The 17,866-nt window shown below is 43.7% G+C and overlaps 1 protein-coding gene across 1 annotated transcript in view; it reads right to left on the bottom strand.

Annotated features, from left to right (window-relative positions):
- The window catches only part of col14a1b (collagen, type XIV, alpha 1b), a gene marked incomplete at its 5' end in the record, with an annotated part of 113,270 nt that extends 96,397 nt beyond the window's left edge, over window positions 1–16,873 (bottom strand). The window contains 4 exons of the mRNA XM_084158273.1: window positions 6,186–6,290; window positions 6,450–6,590; window positions 14,356–14,472; window positions 16,783–16,873. Coding sequence (XP_084014399.1) covers window positions 6,186–6,290; window positions 6,450–6,590; window positions 14,356–14,472; window positions 16,783–16,873 — 454 coding nt within the window. The remainder of the gene's footprint in view (window positions 1–6,185; window positions 6,291–6,449; window positions 6,591–14,355; window positions 14,473–16,782) is intronic.
- Window positions 16,874–17,866: the final 993 nt, after the last annotated feature.

Genomic DNA, 17,866 nt, shown 5'->3' with positions numbered 1-17,866 from the left:
GGGACCCGGGGGAAATTACTGTAAGTCAGACGCATCCTTCGAATATTCAAATGCACTTCTGTCGCTAGAAACAATTAACGACAGACTGGAGGAGTTGGGGGATGTGACAGCCACACTGACTCACACACCTGGCAGGTGTGTGTGTGTGCGTGTGACATCTCAGAAAGTGTACTCTCTCTCACTCACTCACTCACTCACCCACAACCAAAACCAATAAAAACAAAGGAAACATCCCATTTTCTTTATAAGAAAACTGGTCCAAGCCTCCAAGGCTAAACACGTCCACCTAATGAATGATGCTGGTCAACAGAGGCCCATTCCACCTGACAATATGGACGTGATCACGTGCCATTTTTTCTCTGGAGGGGGTTAACTAGGTACCTTTAAACTTGTGCCTGCCTACCTGCCTGAGAGCATTCGTCACCTGTCACATTCCTAACCCTTCCATTTCCACTTGGGACTCCAAATTACTCTGTCTGAATGTCAAATTCCATTGATGGAGCTTTTGCTCCACGCTTCATAACTCAGAAAAGCATGCACTTGCATTAATGGAATGCCAGACTCTCTCTCAGTCTAGGCTACAGCACTATTTTGCTCACTTTTAATTTGGCTATATCAACAGTGCATCCGTCTGCGATGAGGCATGCTTTGATGATTCATCGTTCATCGTGATTTGTAGCATGGGGAAATGACATTGCGTTGAGTTGTTTGTTTATTGCTGATTCTGTACATAATGTATGGTGTAAGTTTGCAGTTGTCTGTATATGCATCAGCTAGAGCAGGGATGGGCAACTGGCGGACCGCGGCCCCCCTTTTGTAGGCCCGTAGATCAATAGTAGAATACACATGGTGCAATTTCAAAATGTGGTTGTGCATCAGCAGTTTTTCTCTTGTTATGTCAGTCAAGACAGTCACTCAATTAGCCCATGTCAGCTAACATTATTTTGATTGGATTGTTAGTGTAGCGTCCAGCTATCAACATTTTTAGTAATCATGGTTGAATTACCAACCTGGGGGCCACCATTGATCATCAGATATCATATTAAAAACTGCAAATATTTGTCTCCACCCTATGGCAAAATGTGTAGAATTGCAAGAAATTAGCTGTGAACTCCTTTCACCACAAGCCGACAGACCGAGCCAGCAAAGTGAACATTTTTTGTATGAAACTGTTATAAAACCTGTTATAACACCATGATATGAATGACATAATGACATAATCTCCCGAGTGGCGCAGTGATCTAAGGCACTGCATCGCAGTGCTAGCTGTGCCACTAGAGATCCTGGTTCGAATCCGGCGCACAATTGGCCCAGCGTCGTCCAGGGGAGGGAATGGCCGGCAGGGATGTAGCTCAGTTGGTAGAGCATGGTGTTTGCAACGGCAGGGTTGTGGGTTCGATTCCCATGGGGGGCCTGTATGCAAAAATAAGATACGAATAATGTATGCACTCACTAACTGTAAGTCGCTCTGGATAAGAGCATCTGCTAAATGACTAAAATGTAAATAATGCCTGTCACTCAATAGGAAGCAGTATCCCAAGTGTCCAGCATAAAAGTTTCAAATTTCCATTTGCCCATCAAATTATTTCCATTTCATTACAGTGTTCCTGCGTGTCTTACATGGACAGCATTATGGCTGGATATCAAAGGTACTGTACAGTCTGTTACCAAACTAATTAATTATAGGGAATTATAAATGAACACTGAGGGAATCCTGTGCCTTTGACACTGAACAGAGAATTCCAACAGTTATACTAGTTCAGCCTTTAAAAAACTGTGACTGTGTCCATGGTTAGAGATCCTGTAGCTACATTATTTTACCTCGGGTTGCTTATATGTCTTATGAAAATACTGTGTTTTCCAGACAGCCAAGAGAATTAGGAAAGTAAGCCATGCTTCAAAACACTAGTTTGCTCCTGTTAGTGCTGAATTAGTGCTATTTTACAAGGCAAATGGTCCAAAAAAAATCCACTACTGCACAGATATTTAATCGCATCTTAATCAACAAAAAATCTAAATAACGACCTCCTCCTTCACTAAACATTGCCTCAAAAGACACCACTACCATTACTTCTTCTGTCCCCATCTCTTAGCTGTTATTCATGAGCTTAGAGAAAACATCTCTGTCCTCCAAGCAGCCCTGCCTGTAGGCTACTGGAGACCACTAAAAGTCTTCCATGCTTAAAATATAACCTGTGGTTCCTGGGGGCTACACTACAGCGCGTTAGGGTCCCCTGATGAGTGGGGGACATCAGGAGCAAGCTGTGATTTCATTATCTCACCGGCCTCTCCGGATACAGTCCAATTACCTCCTTGTGAACAAATGACCGTGTAATTAAAGTTAAACAAATGGGCCATGTCATCGCAGCGTAATACTGTCTGGCAGCACCACATCCCCAACCACCTGCTAGTTAAGGGACATTGAGGACGCGTAATATCCTCCTTGACCCTCAAGCGACAGGGCGGATGATAAGCTAATGCTATCTGCGCTAACTTGAGCAGGTAGCAATGTAGCCAGCGGGAACTGAAAGCAGTCTAGCTGAAAGGTAAAGGATATGGTCTGGTACTGGTTGCGGTTATTGGTTCTGATGTACTGGTAACTGCTTATGCCGCTGCATATACAGTGCCTTCGGAAAGTATTCAGACCCCTTGACTTTTTCCACATTTTGTTAGGTTACAGCCTTATTCTAAAATTGATTACATTATTTTCCCCCCTCATCAATCTACACACAATACCCCATAATGACAAAGCAAAAACAGGTTTTTAGAAATGTTTGCTAATTTATTAAAAAATAAAAAACTGAAATATCACATTTACATAAGTATTCAGATCCTTTACTCAGTACTTTGTTGAAGCGCCTTTGGCAGCGATTACAGCCTCAAGTCTTTTTGGGTATGACGCTACAAGTTTGGCACACCTGTACTTGGGGAGTTTCTCCCATTCTTCTCTGCAGAGCCTCTCAAGCTCTGTCAGGTTGGATGGGGAGCGTCGCTGCACAGCTATTTTCAGGTCTCTCCAGAGATCTGGTTCAAGTCCGGGCTCTGGCAGGGCCACTCAAGAACATTCAGAGACTTGTCCCGAAGCTACACCTGCGTTGTCTTGGCTGAGTGCTTAGGGTCGTTGTCCTGTTGGAAGGTGAACCTTCGCCCCAGTCTGAGGTTCTAAGCACTCTGGAGCAGGTTTTCATCAAGGATCTCTCTGTATTTTGCTCTGTTCATTTTTGCCTCGATCCTGACTAGTCTCCCAGTCCCTGCCAATGAAAAACATCCCCACAGCATGAGGCTGTCACCACCATGCTTCACCGTAGGGATGGTGCCAGGTTTCCTCCAGACGTGGCGCTTGGCATTCAGGCCAAAGAGTTCAATCTTGGTTTCATCAGACCAGAGAATCTTGTTTCTTATGGTCTGAGAGTCTTTAGGTGCCTTTTGGCAAACTCCAAGCGGGCTGTCATGTGCCTTTTAATGAGTAGTGGCATCCGTCTGACCACTCTACCATAAAGGCCTGATTGGTGGAGTGCTGCAGAGATGGTTGTCCTTCTGGAAGGTTCTCCCATCTCCACAGAGGAACTCTAGAGCTCTGTCAGAGTGACCATCGGGTTCTTGGTCACCTCCCTGACCAAGGCCCTTCTCCCCCGATTGCTCAGTTTGGCCGGGCGGCCAGCTCTAGGAAGAGTCTTGGTGGTTGCAAACTTCTTCCATTTAAGAATGATGGAGGCTAATGTGTTCTTGGGGACCTTCAAGGCAGCAGACATTTTTCTGCACCCTTCCCCAGATCTGTGCCTCGACACAATCCTGTCTTGGAGCTCTACGGACAGTTCCTTCGACCTCTTGGCTTGGTTTTTGCTCTGACATGCATTGTCAACTGTGGGACCTTATATAGATATTTTTTTGCAAACATTTCTGAAAACCTGTTTTCGCTTTGCTATTATGGGGTATTGTGTGTAGATTGCTGAGGATTTGTATTTATTTCATCCATTTTAGAATAAGGCTGTAACGTAACAAAATGTGGAAAGTCAAGGGGTCTGAATACTTTCCGAAGGCACTGTAGAATGAAAACATAACTGGAAATAAATTAAAAGAGGTTAAGTAATGCCTATGATAATGTTATGGCAGTGTAATATACCACACGACACACGCCCATACCCATATAGTCATCTAGAGCCAAAAGGGGCTGAAAATCAATGTGGCATACATAAACTATGCCATTTTATCCCTTCACTGACTGACACCAATTACCTTTCGCTCAAAAATGTGTCAATCAACACTGAGCCTCGGTCCCAAACCCCGGCCACTGCACAACATAAGCGCTGCCATGGCGACGCATGAGTCATCCGGCCTTAATTACCTGTATGTGTCCCTTATGACACCACCGTCACCGCCGGAAGCGCCGACTCTGCCGAGCATGGCCCCAGCAGTTTCAATTAGGGCATAAATATTGGGGTCTAATATCCTTCCTGGGCCCAGTTCAGAGAGGGTAGGCGTGGAGCTAAGTGCTAGGTTGTGTGGGACTTTGGCTTCTGCCACACCTGTATGCCCTCTGGTATCCCTGCACACCCAGGCATGCAGGGAGCTATAGTGGGTTTACTTAGCAAGGCTGGAGCCATCCAAGAATGGGCCCCATGATAACATAGCAATGGTATTCTGCAAGTGTGGACAAGGAGCTAGCTGCCTGTGTCAACTGTCTACATGCAATGGAGAGAGAAAGGGAGAGTGGAGAGAGAGAGGGAGGGAGAGAGAGAGGGAGGGAGGAAGAGAAAATGGAGAGAAACAGTGAGGAGGAAGAAATGAGAGCTTGAGAGGGAAAGAAAGAGGTGGAAAAAGAGAGAGAAAGAGAGAAGAAGCTAGAGAGTGAGGGAGAAAGCAAAGCAGCATCATTATAGCGGAGTTAGTTTCCCCCTTCTGTCTTTTACTCATAGGCAATTCCAGCATTTTAAGAGCCTGCAGGTGATCCATCGCAGACCTCAAAGCACCACAGGGATCCTTACACCACACCCCATAACTGCAAAGCCTTCCCTCCTCAAACACTTTTTGACACCTCGGCCAAATCATAGCTCTTTATGCCAGAAGCACAGACGATCCAAGTCACCATGAGACACACACACCACAGGAGTTTCATAAACACTGTTACTATCTTTGTCTGAAAACAAACTCCTAAATCTCCCACTAATAGCCTGTTTCAGCCCACCAACAGCTCTTACAATATCCCTGTTTTTTTTTATATTGATGCTGGATACAGACAAGGAGGAATAATGTGGCAGACACTTTGAGATCAATCCTGTGCAAATAATCAATATTTAGTCCCTTAGGTCTCTTTTATCTGTTTGAACTCAACTGGAAGGGCATGTTAAAATACCTCTGCAACTATTGCATACATAACCTTTACCCTGACAGATGTTATTTCAGTTGGGGCTGAATCCTCCTATACAGTATTAGCCCTGAGACATAGCTGTAGATTCCTATGACATTACAGCTTTGTATCAGTGCCATGATGACTGGTTGTAAACTTTGTCATTCCTGTTTTTTAATAAATTCTCATTTATCATAACAGATTTATAACAACTTCATGCTCATTTTAAAAGGAAAACAGTTTAGGCTTACCTTGGTTTTGCAGAACACAGCAATCACTAGTAGATCATTGCTCCAAAATGCTTCAATGTCCAGTGCTTTTGGTTTAATCAGATCCACTCAGGCTCTTTCTGATTCAGGACCACAAGACAGTGCCTGTGGTGCCTCTGGTGTCTTGAAGTCCAATTACAAGTTTTGTATACTGGGATCCAATGTAGACTTACTTTTAACTGACCATTTTCCAGCCCTGGACTTTCCTTCAAAGTCCACTTGAAATGAAGCACATTGCAGTTCTTGCTCCAAGGAGTGAGCGAGAATGAGGATCACATTCAAGGCCTTTCTTCTTCAGAAAAGTTCAAACAAAAACATCACAAGGGCAATGTTTTCTAATTGTCGCATCCACTCCCAATTATAAATGTACAGCAGTCCACTCCACCACCAGGTATAGCCTCAGCACCAACCAAGAGGCCTTTGGAGCTTCAACTTACCTGTGTGTCATCAAGCTAATCTTCTCTATGTTGAAATCTTGGTTGAAATCCAGGTTTGTGTTGCGATTTGAAGACTGAGCCATGGCAATTTCCAGATTTCAGAGGTTGGTCACTCATACATTCCATACTTACCTTCAGATATCTCATTGTTCTCCTCGGTGACACTGGTGTCTTTCTGGTTCTTGGGTCGTACATTCTGGGGCTGTACGTTCTTATTGTCAGGCTCTGAAAGTTGGGCTGAAACAAACCAAACACATTTCCATTGACACATTATACTGTAGAATACATTTTGTCAAATATGTTGGAACAATGGCAATCACACAGACCAGCTATTTCCTTTGAATAAACCTCCTGAAATCGTAGAATAATTTGTAAAAGGTATAAGGCTCTTCTCACCCTCAAATGTTCCTAGAAGTGGCTTGCTCTCCTGAGCACCTTTCACAGCAGTGACCTTGACTGTGTATAACTTGCTGGGGTCAAAGTCTATGATCACTTTGGCTTCCTTCTTTGACACCTCTAGTTCAGTCTCCTCTGCATCTGTAATTGGGAGAAAGTAACAAAGAAGACCAAACTTTGTCAATATTCAAGAAATTGTTTTCACTTGTGTTCTGATTGTTTATTAAATGCATTCTATTAAAAATGAGTTACCATAATAGAAATATACTTTTTGAATATTTTGACTATTTTGAAATCTCCTTTTCAGGTGGAATGTCAGGAATGACATTTGATGTTGCAATGCAGGATACTACTGGATACGGGGGGGGGGGGGGGGTATCGGCAGTAAATGAACTGGGCAGTGGCTCAGCGGCTGCTGCAGGACAAGTAAAGAGAGGCCTCAGTGTTCCAACACACCTGAATTATTTTAAGCAGTACCCACAGGACATGGAGACACTCAGTTGGGACTCAAATAAAAAGGAGAGAATTCACTCACTGTGTAGCCTACTGATTCTAAATCAATTTCTATAAATCGAGACTGGCAGACAATTGAAGCACTTAAGGGAATGTAGCTAAAATGCACTATTTATGCATTGACCTTAGGTTTCATCATTCTTGTTTTGCATATCAGAACAGAACTACGGAATTACAATTATCCTGACATTTCACACTCATCTTTAACTGTGTTCACTGACACGTACAGTTCCTCCTTTATTACTATTTTGATATATCTGCTAAGCATGGCCTGAAGGCAACATGTTGCAAATGGAAGTGTGTAGGCATGTTGTAGAAATGGGGGTGTCAAGTCTTGTCAGGTCTTGCTTAAAGATGATTAAAAAATATATTTCGTGAGGGGATGCGCCCATCATAGGTAATTCATAGGTATTATGGAGGCCTTATCTGACACGACTAGACCTTAGATGCACCCCTATGAATGATTCAAACAATCTTGACCAATACTTCCGAATGTACAGCAGCATACTTGAAAAGCACTGATATTTTACTATCTTTTCAGCAAAATGTCTGTGTTCATACAACACACTCTGTATATATTTACATTTTAGTCATTTAGCAGACGCTCTTATCCAGAACGACTTACAGTTAGTGCATTCATCTTTAGATAGCTAGGTGGGACAACCACATATCACAGGCATACAAAATAAAATTTTCCTCAATAACGTAGCTATCAGCAGAGTCAGAGCTGGGGGGGGCTGTTTTTATGTCCTGCCAATGAAGGCTGATTTTATGTCCTGCCCAATGAAGGCTGTTTTTATGTCCTGCCCAATGCATTCGCCAAATAGTCAAATAGAAGGTGAGGAGGATTATTTAAGATACTGTTTGAAGAGGTAGGGTTTCAGTTGTTTTCGGAAGATGGGCAGGGACTCTGCTGTCCTAGCGTCAGGGGGAAGCTGGTTCCACCATTGGGGTGCCAGGACAGAGAAGAGCTTGGACTGGGCTGAGCGGGAGCTGCCCTCCCGTAGGGGTGGGAGGGCCAAGAGACCTGATGTGGCAGAACGGAATGCTCGGGTTGGGGTGTAGGGTTTGAGCATAGCCTGAAGGTAGGGAGGGGCATTTCCTCTTGGTCTTGTAGTGGATGCGAGCTTCGACTGGAAGGCAATGGAGTGTGCGGAGGAGCAGGGTGACATTTATTTTATTTATTTTTATTTAACCTTTATTTGACCAGGTAAGCCAGTTGAGAACAAGTTCTCATTTACAACTGCGACCTGGCCAAGATAAAGCAAAGCAGTGCGATAAAAACAACAACACAGAGTTATATATGGGGTAAACAAAACATAAAGTCAAAAATATATACAGTGTGTGCGAATTTAGTAAATTATGGAGGTAAGGCAATAAATAAATAGGCCATAGTGCAAAATAGTTACAATTTCGTATTAACACTGGAATGATAGATGTGCAAAAGATGATGTGCAAATAGAGATACTGGGGTGCAAATTAGCAAAATAAATAACAATATGGGGATGAGGTAGTTGGATGGGCTAATTACAGATGGGCTGGGTACAGGTGCAGTGATCGGTAAGCTGCTCTGACAACTGACGCCTAAAGTTAGTGAGGGAGATAAGAGTCTCCAGCTTCAGAGATTTTTGCATTTCGTTCCAGTTATTGGCAGCAGAGAACTGGAAGGAATGGCGGCCAAAGGAGGTGTTGGCTTTGGGGATGACCAGTGAAATATACCTGCTGGAGCGCAGACTACGTGTGGGTGTTGCTATGGTGACCAGTGAGCTAAGATAAGTCAGGGATTTGCCTAGCAGTGATTTATAGATGACCTGGAGCCAGTGGGTTTTGCGACGAATATGTAATGAGGGCCAGCCAACAAGAGCGTACAGGTCACAATGGTGGGTAGTATATGGGGCTTTGGTGACAAAACGGATGGCACTGTGATAGACTACATCCAATTTGCTGAGTAGAGTGTTGGAGGCTATTTTGTAAATGACATCGCCGAAGTCAGGGATCGGTAGGATAGTCCGTTTTACGAGGGCATGTTTGGTAGCATGAGTGAAGGAGGATTTGTTGCGAAATAGGAAGCCGATTCTAGATCTAACTTTTGATTGGAGATGCTTAATGTGAGTCTGGAAGGAGAGTTTACTGTCTAACCAGACACCTAGGTATTTGTAGTTGTCCACATACTCTAGGTCAGACCCGCCGAGATAAGTGATTCTAGTCGGGTGGGCGGGTGCAAGCAGCGTTCGGTTGAAAAGCATGCATTTAGTTTTACTAGTGTTTAAGAGCAGTTGGAGGCTACGGAAGGAGTGTTGTATGGCGTTGAAGCTCGTTTGGAGGTTTGTTAACACAGTGTCCAATGAAGGGCCAGATGTATACAAAATGGTGTCGTCTGCGTAGAGGTGGATCCGAGCGTCACCAGCAGCAAGAGCAACATCATTGATATACACAGAGAATAGAGTCGGCCCGAGAATTGAACCCTATGGCACCCCCATAGAGACTGCCAAAGGTCCAGACAACAGGCCCTCCGATTTGACACAATGAACTCTATCTGAGAAGTAGTAGGCAAGTTGCAGCGGAGGGTGCAGAGCTGGTGGCCGGGGTAGTGGTAGCCAGGTGGAAAGCATGGCCAGCCGTAGCAAAATGCTTATTGAAATTCTCGATTATTGTAGATTTAGTGTTTCCTAGCCTCAGTGCAGTGGGCAGTTGGGAGGGGGTGCTCTTATTCTCCATGGACTTTACAAGTGTCCCAAAACTTTTTGGAGTTAGTGCTACAGGATGCACATTTCTGTTTGAAAAAGCTAGCCTTTGCTTTCCTAACTGATTGTGTATATTGGTTCCTGACTTCCCTGAAAAGTTGCATATCGCGGGGGCTGTTCGATGCTAATGCAGTACGCCGCAGGATGTTTTTGTGCTGGTCATGGGCAGTCAAGTCTGAGGAGAACCAGGGGCTATATCTGTTCTTAGTTCTGCATTTTTTGAATGGGGCATGCTTATTTAAGATTGAGAGGAAAGCACTTTTAAAGAACAACCAGGCATCCTCTACTGACGGAATGAGGTCAATATCCATCCAGGATACCCGGGCCAGGTCAATTAGAAAGGCCTACTCACTAAAGTATTTTAGGGAGCGTTTGACAGTGATGAGGGGTGGTCGTTTGACCGCGGACCCATTACGGATGCAGGCAATAAGGCAGTGATCGCTGAGATCCTGGTTGAAGACAGCGGAGGTGTATTTAGAGGGTAAATTTGTCAGGATGATATCTATGAGGGTGCCCATGTTTACAGATTTTGGGTTGTACCTGGTAAGTTCGTTGATCATTTGTGTGAGATTGAGGGCATCTAGTTTAGATTATAGGTTGGCCGGGGTGTTAAGCATATCCCAGTTTAGGTCACCAAGCAGTACGAACTCTGAGGATAGATGGGGGCAATCAATTCACATATGGTGTTCAGGGCACAGCTGGGGGCTGAGGGGGGTCTGTAGCAAGCGGCAACAGTGAGAGACTTATTTCTGGAAAGGTGGATTTTTAGAAGTAGAAGCTCAAACTGTTTGGGCACAGACCTGGATAGTATGATAGAGCTCTGCAGGCTATCTCTACAGTAGATTGCAACCCCACCCCCTTTGGCAGTTCTATCGAGATGGAAAATTTTGTATTTTTTTGTTGTTGTAATTTTTGGTGGCCTTCCTAAGCCAGGATTCAAACACTGCTAGAACATCAGGGTTGGCGGAGTGTGCTAACGCAGTGAATAACTCAAACTTAGGAAGGAGGCTTCGGATGTTAACGTGCAAGAAACCAAGGCTTTTACGGTTACAGAAGTCAACAAATGATAACGCCTGGGGAGTAGGAGTGATACTGGGGGCTACAGGGCCTGGGTTAAACTCTACATCACCAGAGGAACAGAGGAGGAGTAGAATAAGGATACGGCTAAAGGCTTTAAGAACTGGTCTTCTAGTGCGTTGGGTACAGAGAAAAAAAAGGGGCAGATTTCCGGGCGTTGTAGAATAGATTCAGGGCATTATGTACAGACAAGGATATGGAAGGATATGAGTACAGTGGAGGTAAACCTAAGCGATGGGTAACGATGAAGGAGATAGCATCACTGGAGGCACCGACTGAGTTGGGGGTGGGACAAAGGAGCTGTCTAAGGCAGGTTGAGCTGGGCTGGGGGCTCTACAGTGAAATAGTACAATAAGAAATAACCGAAACAGCAATAAGCAAGGCATATTGACATGGGAGAGAGGCATAAAGCAATCACAGGTGTTATTCGAGAGAGCTAAGACAACAGCTGGTAATGGCGACAAGGTTTGGGCTGAGGCTAAACATAAACCGTACCGTATAAAGGAACAGTCCAGCAGGCATCAGCTGTTTAGCTGAGTTATCATAAGGTCCGGTCAACAGCAATAGGAGAGTTCGGAGGTAGTTCGGGGGCTGCTACAGCACTGGCGAGCAAGAGGCCTGGCTTGCGTGTGTTAGCGGGCCGGGGCTAGCAGATAGATCTTCGTGGTCGACGTCGTAACGGGAAGCCTGTTGAAACCACATCAGATGATTTCATCGGCAAACCAGTCGTGTTGGATCAGCGGGGCTCCGTGTCAACACTAGGAGGTCCCGTCCGGTTGACAGAGAGGTAGATAGCCGGGAGATGGGCCTGGCTCGAGGCTAGCTCAAGGCTAACTGGTGCTTGCTAAGGGGCAATGGTAATTAGCCAATGACAACAGCTGGTTGCGATGATCCGGCGCTAGGGTCCAGTGATTCCGGCAGAAAATCCGATATGCTCTGGGTCGATAGCACGCTGTGCAGACTGGCCGACAAATTGTCCAGGCTAGAGCTAGAGCTGGCTGGTGGGTAGTGCAGGCCACGGACAATGGTGAAGACGCTAACGGTGGCTAATAGCAAGTAGCCATTCGGTTGCAGCTAGACTAGTTTCAGCTTAAGGTTCTTGATAAAAGTTATAAAGAAATAATATAATCCTTTCCACGTTGGGTGAGGCGGGTTGCAGGAAAGTATATTTAGTTAAAGAATGAAAAGTAAAATTGAGAAATATAGACAAAAAAAAAAAAACTGGCTATTTACACAAGGACACAGAAAAAAACACAACCGCACTGCTTTGCCATCTTGGATTCCCATGCGAGAACTTGGGAAGGTTGAAAACCAGGCGGGCTGCTGCGTTCTGGATAAGTTGCATGGGTTTGATGGCACAAGTGGGGAGCCCAGCCAACAGCGAGTTGCAGTAGTCCAGCTGGGATAGGACACGCTTCCTGTGTGAGGTAGAGTAGTACTCTATGGATGTTGTAGAGCATGAACCTGCAGGAGCGGGTCACTGCTTTGATGTTTGCAGAGAAGGACAGGGTGTTTTCCAGGGTCACGCCAAGGTTCTTTGCACTCTGGGAGGGCGACACGGTGGAGTTGTCAACCGTGATGGAGAGTTCTTTGAGCCGGCAGGCCTTCCCCAGGAGGAAGAGCAGTTCCGTCTTGTTGAGGTTGAGCTTGAGGCAGTGGGCCGGCTCAAGCTGTCAGGAGGCCACCCTTACCCTAGGCTTACTATAACGAAAGCTGTTTCAACAGCAATGCATCGGGTGTATTTCATGCATTAGCCAAGAAGCCTATCCATAAAAGTTTTCTAAAATAATTGTCTACTTGTGAGGCTTTTGCCGTCATGCTTTTGCATTATTCACAATTCACATAGGCCTACCAGCAGTGCAAACTCCATTCGGCTTGTATCCATCCCCATTTCCAAAAAGTGCCTCTTGTCTGGTTACCAAAGACTCGCTCCACCAAACATATTAAAATGATTCAGTCCTACAGTTGGAGTTGGAGTCATTAAAACTAGTTTTTCAACCACTCCACAAATTTCTTTTTAACAAACTATAGTTTTGGCAAGTCGGTTAGGACATCTACTTTGTGCATGACACAAGTCATTTTTCCAACAATTGTTTACAGACAGATTATTTCACGTATAATTCACTGTATCACAATTCCAGTGGGTCAGACGTTTACATACACTAAGTTGACTGTGCCTTTAAACAGCTTGGAAAATTCCAGAAAATGATGTCATGGCTTTAGAAGCTTCTGATAGGCTAATTGACATCATTTGAATCAATTGGAGGTGTACCTGTGGATGTATTTCAAGGCCTACCTTCAAACTCAGTGCCTCTTTGCTTGACATCATGGGAAAATCAAAAGAAATCAGCCAAGACCTCAGAAAAAATTGGTATACCTCCACAAGTCTGGTTCATCCTTGGGAGCAATTTCCAAATGCCTGAAGGTACCACGTTAATCTGTACAAACAATAGTACGCAAATATAAACACCATGGGACCACGCATCCGTCATACCGCTCAGGAAGGAGACACGTTCTGTCTCCTAGAGATTAACGTACTTTGGTGCGAAAAGTGCAAATCAATCCCAGAACAACAGCATAGGACCTTGTGAAGATGCTGGACGAAACAGGTACAAAAGTATCTATATCCACAGTAAAACGAGTCCTATATCGACATAACCTGAAATGCCGCTCAGCAAGGAAGAAGCCACGGCTCCAAAACCATCGTTATATTTGGAGGAAAAAGGGGGGGCTTGCAAGCTGAAGAACACCATCCCAACCGTGAAGCACAGGGGTGGCAGCATCATGCTGTGGGGGTGCTTTGCTGCAGGAGGAACTGGTGCACTTCACAAAATAGATGGTATCATGAGGAAGGAAAATGTTGTGGATATATTGAAGCAACATCTCAAGACATCAGTCAGGAAGTTAAAGCTTGGTCGCAAATTGGTCTTCCAAATGGACAATGACCCCAGGCATACTTCCAAAGTTGTGGCAAAATGGCTTAATGACAACAAAGTCAAGGTATTGGAGTGGCCATCACAAAGCCCTGACCTCAATCCTATAGAAAATGTGGGGGCAGAACTGAAAAAGCGTGTGCGAGCAAGGAGGCCAACAAACCTGACTCAGTTACACCAGCTCTGTCAGGAGGAATGGGCCAAAATTCACCCAACTTATTGTGGGAAGCTTGTGGAAGGCTACCCGACACGTTTGACCCAAGTTAAACAATTTAAAGGCAATGCTACCAAATACTAATTGAGTGTATGTAAACCTCTGACCCACTGGGAATGTGATGAAAGAAATAAAAGCTGAAATAAATAATTCTCTCTACTATTATTCTGACATTTCACATTCTTAAAATAAAGTGGTGATCCTAACTGACCTAAGACAGGGACATTTTACTAGGATTAAATGTCCGGAATTGTGAAAAACTGAGTTTCAATGTATTTGGCTAAGGCGTATGTAAACTTCCAACTTCAACTGTATGTTTTCTACACTGCAAGTATGAAGCTGTTTGTGAAACACGGAACATCAGTTAGAAAGCGTAGTCCTTCAGGGCCGAATCGTAACTTGTTCGTAACATTGCTGGACCTTACCTGATTGTGTGCTATAAATAAATCTGTAGCTTTCAAAGTCTCCTTTAGGCTCTTTCCATGACACATGCAACTGGGTTGCGCTCAGGACTTTGAAACGAAGTCTTCGTGGGGTGGCACCTAGACAAAATAATAAACAAAACACCGTTTTTAACAATAACTGACTAACTCAAGAAGAGTTTGTAATATTGAATGCATGGTTAATATGACACCAAGACAGTGGTTGGGATTCAATCAAGCGTAAAAACCAATGTTCTTTGAAAAAACAGTCCCAATTCATTAACTAGTAGAGTGTGAAAGGTTTGGGGATTTTTTGCCAATCAAAATGCATGAAACTTGAGATTCCCCAGTTAAAAGTGATTATGAAACAGTTAGCAGCTAGATTGAACTCCAGCCAGAGTTTGGCGAGGTAACAGGCACTCCATCTGTGTTTCAACAGTCCTAAAAGATTGTATCTTGGCCAAATAAAAAAGATACAGATTCAAAGAGTGCCACAGATGTTACAAAAAAAGCAGTCACATTCTCTCCCTTTGCCATTGATAGCTCTCATATCTCTTTTGGAGGGGGGTCTTTTGTGCAGCACTTATCTCAGCATCAAAGTACCATCCCCGGTCTCATCATGATTGCATTTGGCTGGAGCAGTCGAATTGAGAGTGTATTACAAAGAGTGTGCTCTTTACTTTGAGGCCTTTCAGAGGAGAATGTGACTTTTTTTCAATTGCAGCAGCGACAAAGGGAAAGGCACTGGAATAGCATCTATTCCTGTCTTCAAGAAGATATCTATCTGCAAGTAGAACAATATACCACTTCACCACTTCCTCTTGGGTCAACATCCCATCAGCTCCGCACAGTAGTTAATACTAGGCATGACCAAATCCCAGAGAAAAAATACAAAATAAACATTCCCATCCAATTTTGTAATAATGGAAAGTGTTGCAAACAGTCCCACAAACTGGTCGTGTTTGTGTCCTCATTAGGAGCAGGAAACGATCTGGTGCCAATGTATTCTTTAAATACCTTCACTATGACTGACATAAATGAGAGCAAAGCTCTGCAGTTGAAACATACAGAATAATGATGTATGTATGGGAATATATTTGGAGACATTGATGTAGGTATGGAAAGAATACAACCAAGCACATAGAATGGAGTAACTCATCGGAAGGTAAAGAGCCCGGAGATGGTACATGGTGCAAACAGGCGAAAAATAATACTGTACTGAGCTCACCAACCTGAAAATGGGGGTGGGTATTCAGCAGGGCTTAACTCTCTCTGAAAAAAATATATTCTCTGAAGAATGTCATTTCCCAGAGTGAGAGAATTAGCAGGTGTGTTTGTGAGTGTTTTTTTTTTTTTTTTTTAAACCTTTAGAGACTTGATGCATCACCATGTACAGTGAGACAGGACATTTCCAGAACTGACGTCTCAGACTAGTAGTACGCTCGGTAAACAACATCTCCAAGACAAAGGACTTGCCTGTGTGAAAATGGGCTTAAGTTCTCATATATTTTTCATAGCCGTCTTGTGCAAACAGCCAGCAGGCTGCGGAGGGTTTAAGAGGCCTCAAGTACCCATGGGAAGTTTGGAAGTCAGATACAGAAAGTTTAATGCATTTTAATTCATATGTAAGAATTAGTTATAAGAAGTGCCATATTGGGTGAGCTGCTGACACTGTAGGGATGGGCATGTGGCCACATGCCATTGGGTGACAGTGACCTGTGTTCCCAGACATCCCTCCCTTGTCTATCGCCTCAAGGGCCGGATGCGTTCAGTTAAACCTCTTTAGCGCACTTTGAAGGAAACTTCTATTGAAGCCCACTGACAGTACACTTTGAACTCTGACCTGTAAAAAGGACAGGTTGTTTACTTTAAACAAGAGGGCGGTCCTTCAGAGCAGAATGCTTCTGCCGACACCCAATGGATGCTGTCCAAGGTGTAACGCTACAATACAACTCAAAGCGGCACTATGCTGTAGCCCAGGTTAGCACAGTGCAGAGTGCACGCTTAGCACAGGAATGCTTTGGTTCGTTTCACTTGAGGACTGGGCAACGGTGTCAAGACAAGCCCAGATAAACAAACTGCAGCTGTTTGAGGGTGCAGTTCTTGTTTGTCTTCACATCAACAAGGATAAGGCCAAAGGCAGATATTTTTTGCAACATTGGCTATATGGGCAAAGACCATAACGGTAGGTAGTTCATGTCAAAGCATATTCTCAAAACACTTGAGTCAACTGCAAATTGAATGTTAATGATGTGATTTTACACACAAAAATGAACTTATATTACCAGAAAATAGTGACTTTTCCCTTTGAAGTAAAATAATCACAAAGTGACAGTGACACAAAGACAAATGCTTCGACAAAAGCTGCACATCAAAAAGACACACACGGGACGACAGAGGATAAGAAGCAGCCTATATGATTGTGTTTACCTTGACCCTGAGCTGGTGCAGGTGAGAGAGAGATAAGAGCCAGACAGAGTAGATGACTCCATACCCACGTCATCAGTCCTGTAGCCGGCATCCTTCACACTGGTATAGGAGAGGCGCTCAGAAAACCTGACGAGACATCAAACGGAATGACAATACCTGATGCTATTGAAAATAAATAGATAAGTTCCGTTATTAAAGGAAGTCTATAGGAACAGCTTGACTGGAAGTCGTGTAGACTTTCAGTCATTGCGCTGACGCTAGTTAGCATTGGCTTGCGAAACTACAGCTAACTTCCTTCCTACGGGATGCAGAGACATAAAAATGTAATCCACAAGTTCATCTGACTCTGGGGAAGTAGATAAAGAGATTAATTGCCAAAATCTCAAACGATCCCTTTAATGCAATTTCATAATAAGGCGTGGATTTGGAGAAGTATTTAGGGATGTAACGATTCACCGATATGTATAGGTCCCGATTTAAGATACAAGTGCATCGGTCTGCGGACCCCAAACCGATCCAAATGAAGCATGTATCGGTAGGAAAATCGATTCAAATATTTTTTTTTGCTCATATTAAATTATTTCTGAAAATACCTCATCTTTTGTGACAACTGATGCATGCTCTCCTTCAGTGTGAAACTGCATGTAACTGTGTCTTGTAGTCATTGGTCTACAAGTCATTTTGTATGCGGAACAACCCCAGGCAATATCAGCAGCTTAGTCAAATTGCGCATTGTGCACATCAGAATTGAAACGCTAAAATGTCTTGCATGTGTGATATTAGGCTTTATTAGTTGAGTGACAACCTATGTAATTTGCTAGGTTATTGTTATCTATGCGCTGTTGAAAATGGTGTTTTACCGGAATTTCAACCAAAGAAATCTATGTAATGACGTTGTATCAACGTAAAAAAACTGATTTGCATTTGCAAAAAGTAATCAACGTAATGGCATTTTGTCTTTCTTTCACCCAACTTTTAACCATAATCCAATGACATGGTGATTATTATAATTTACAAAATTACATTGAATTCACGTTAGTTGAAAACTCAACCAAACTAGACATTGAACTGATGTCTGTGCCCA

Source organism: Coregonus lavaretus, assembly GCF_964263955.1.
Source record: "Coregonus lavaretus genome assembly, chromosome: 3".
NCBI classification, from domain to species: domain Eukaryota; kingdom Metazoa; phylum Chordata; class Actinopteri; order Salmoniformes; family Salmonidae; genus Coregonus; species Coregonus lavaretus.
This window is presented reverse-complemented; position numbering and strand designations above follow the sequence as displayed.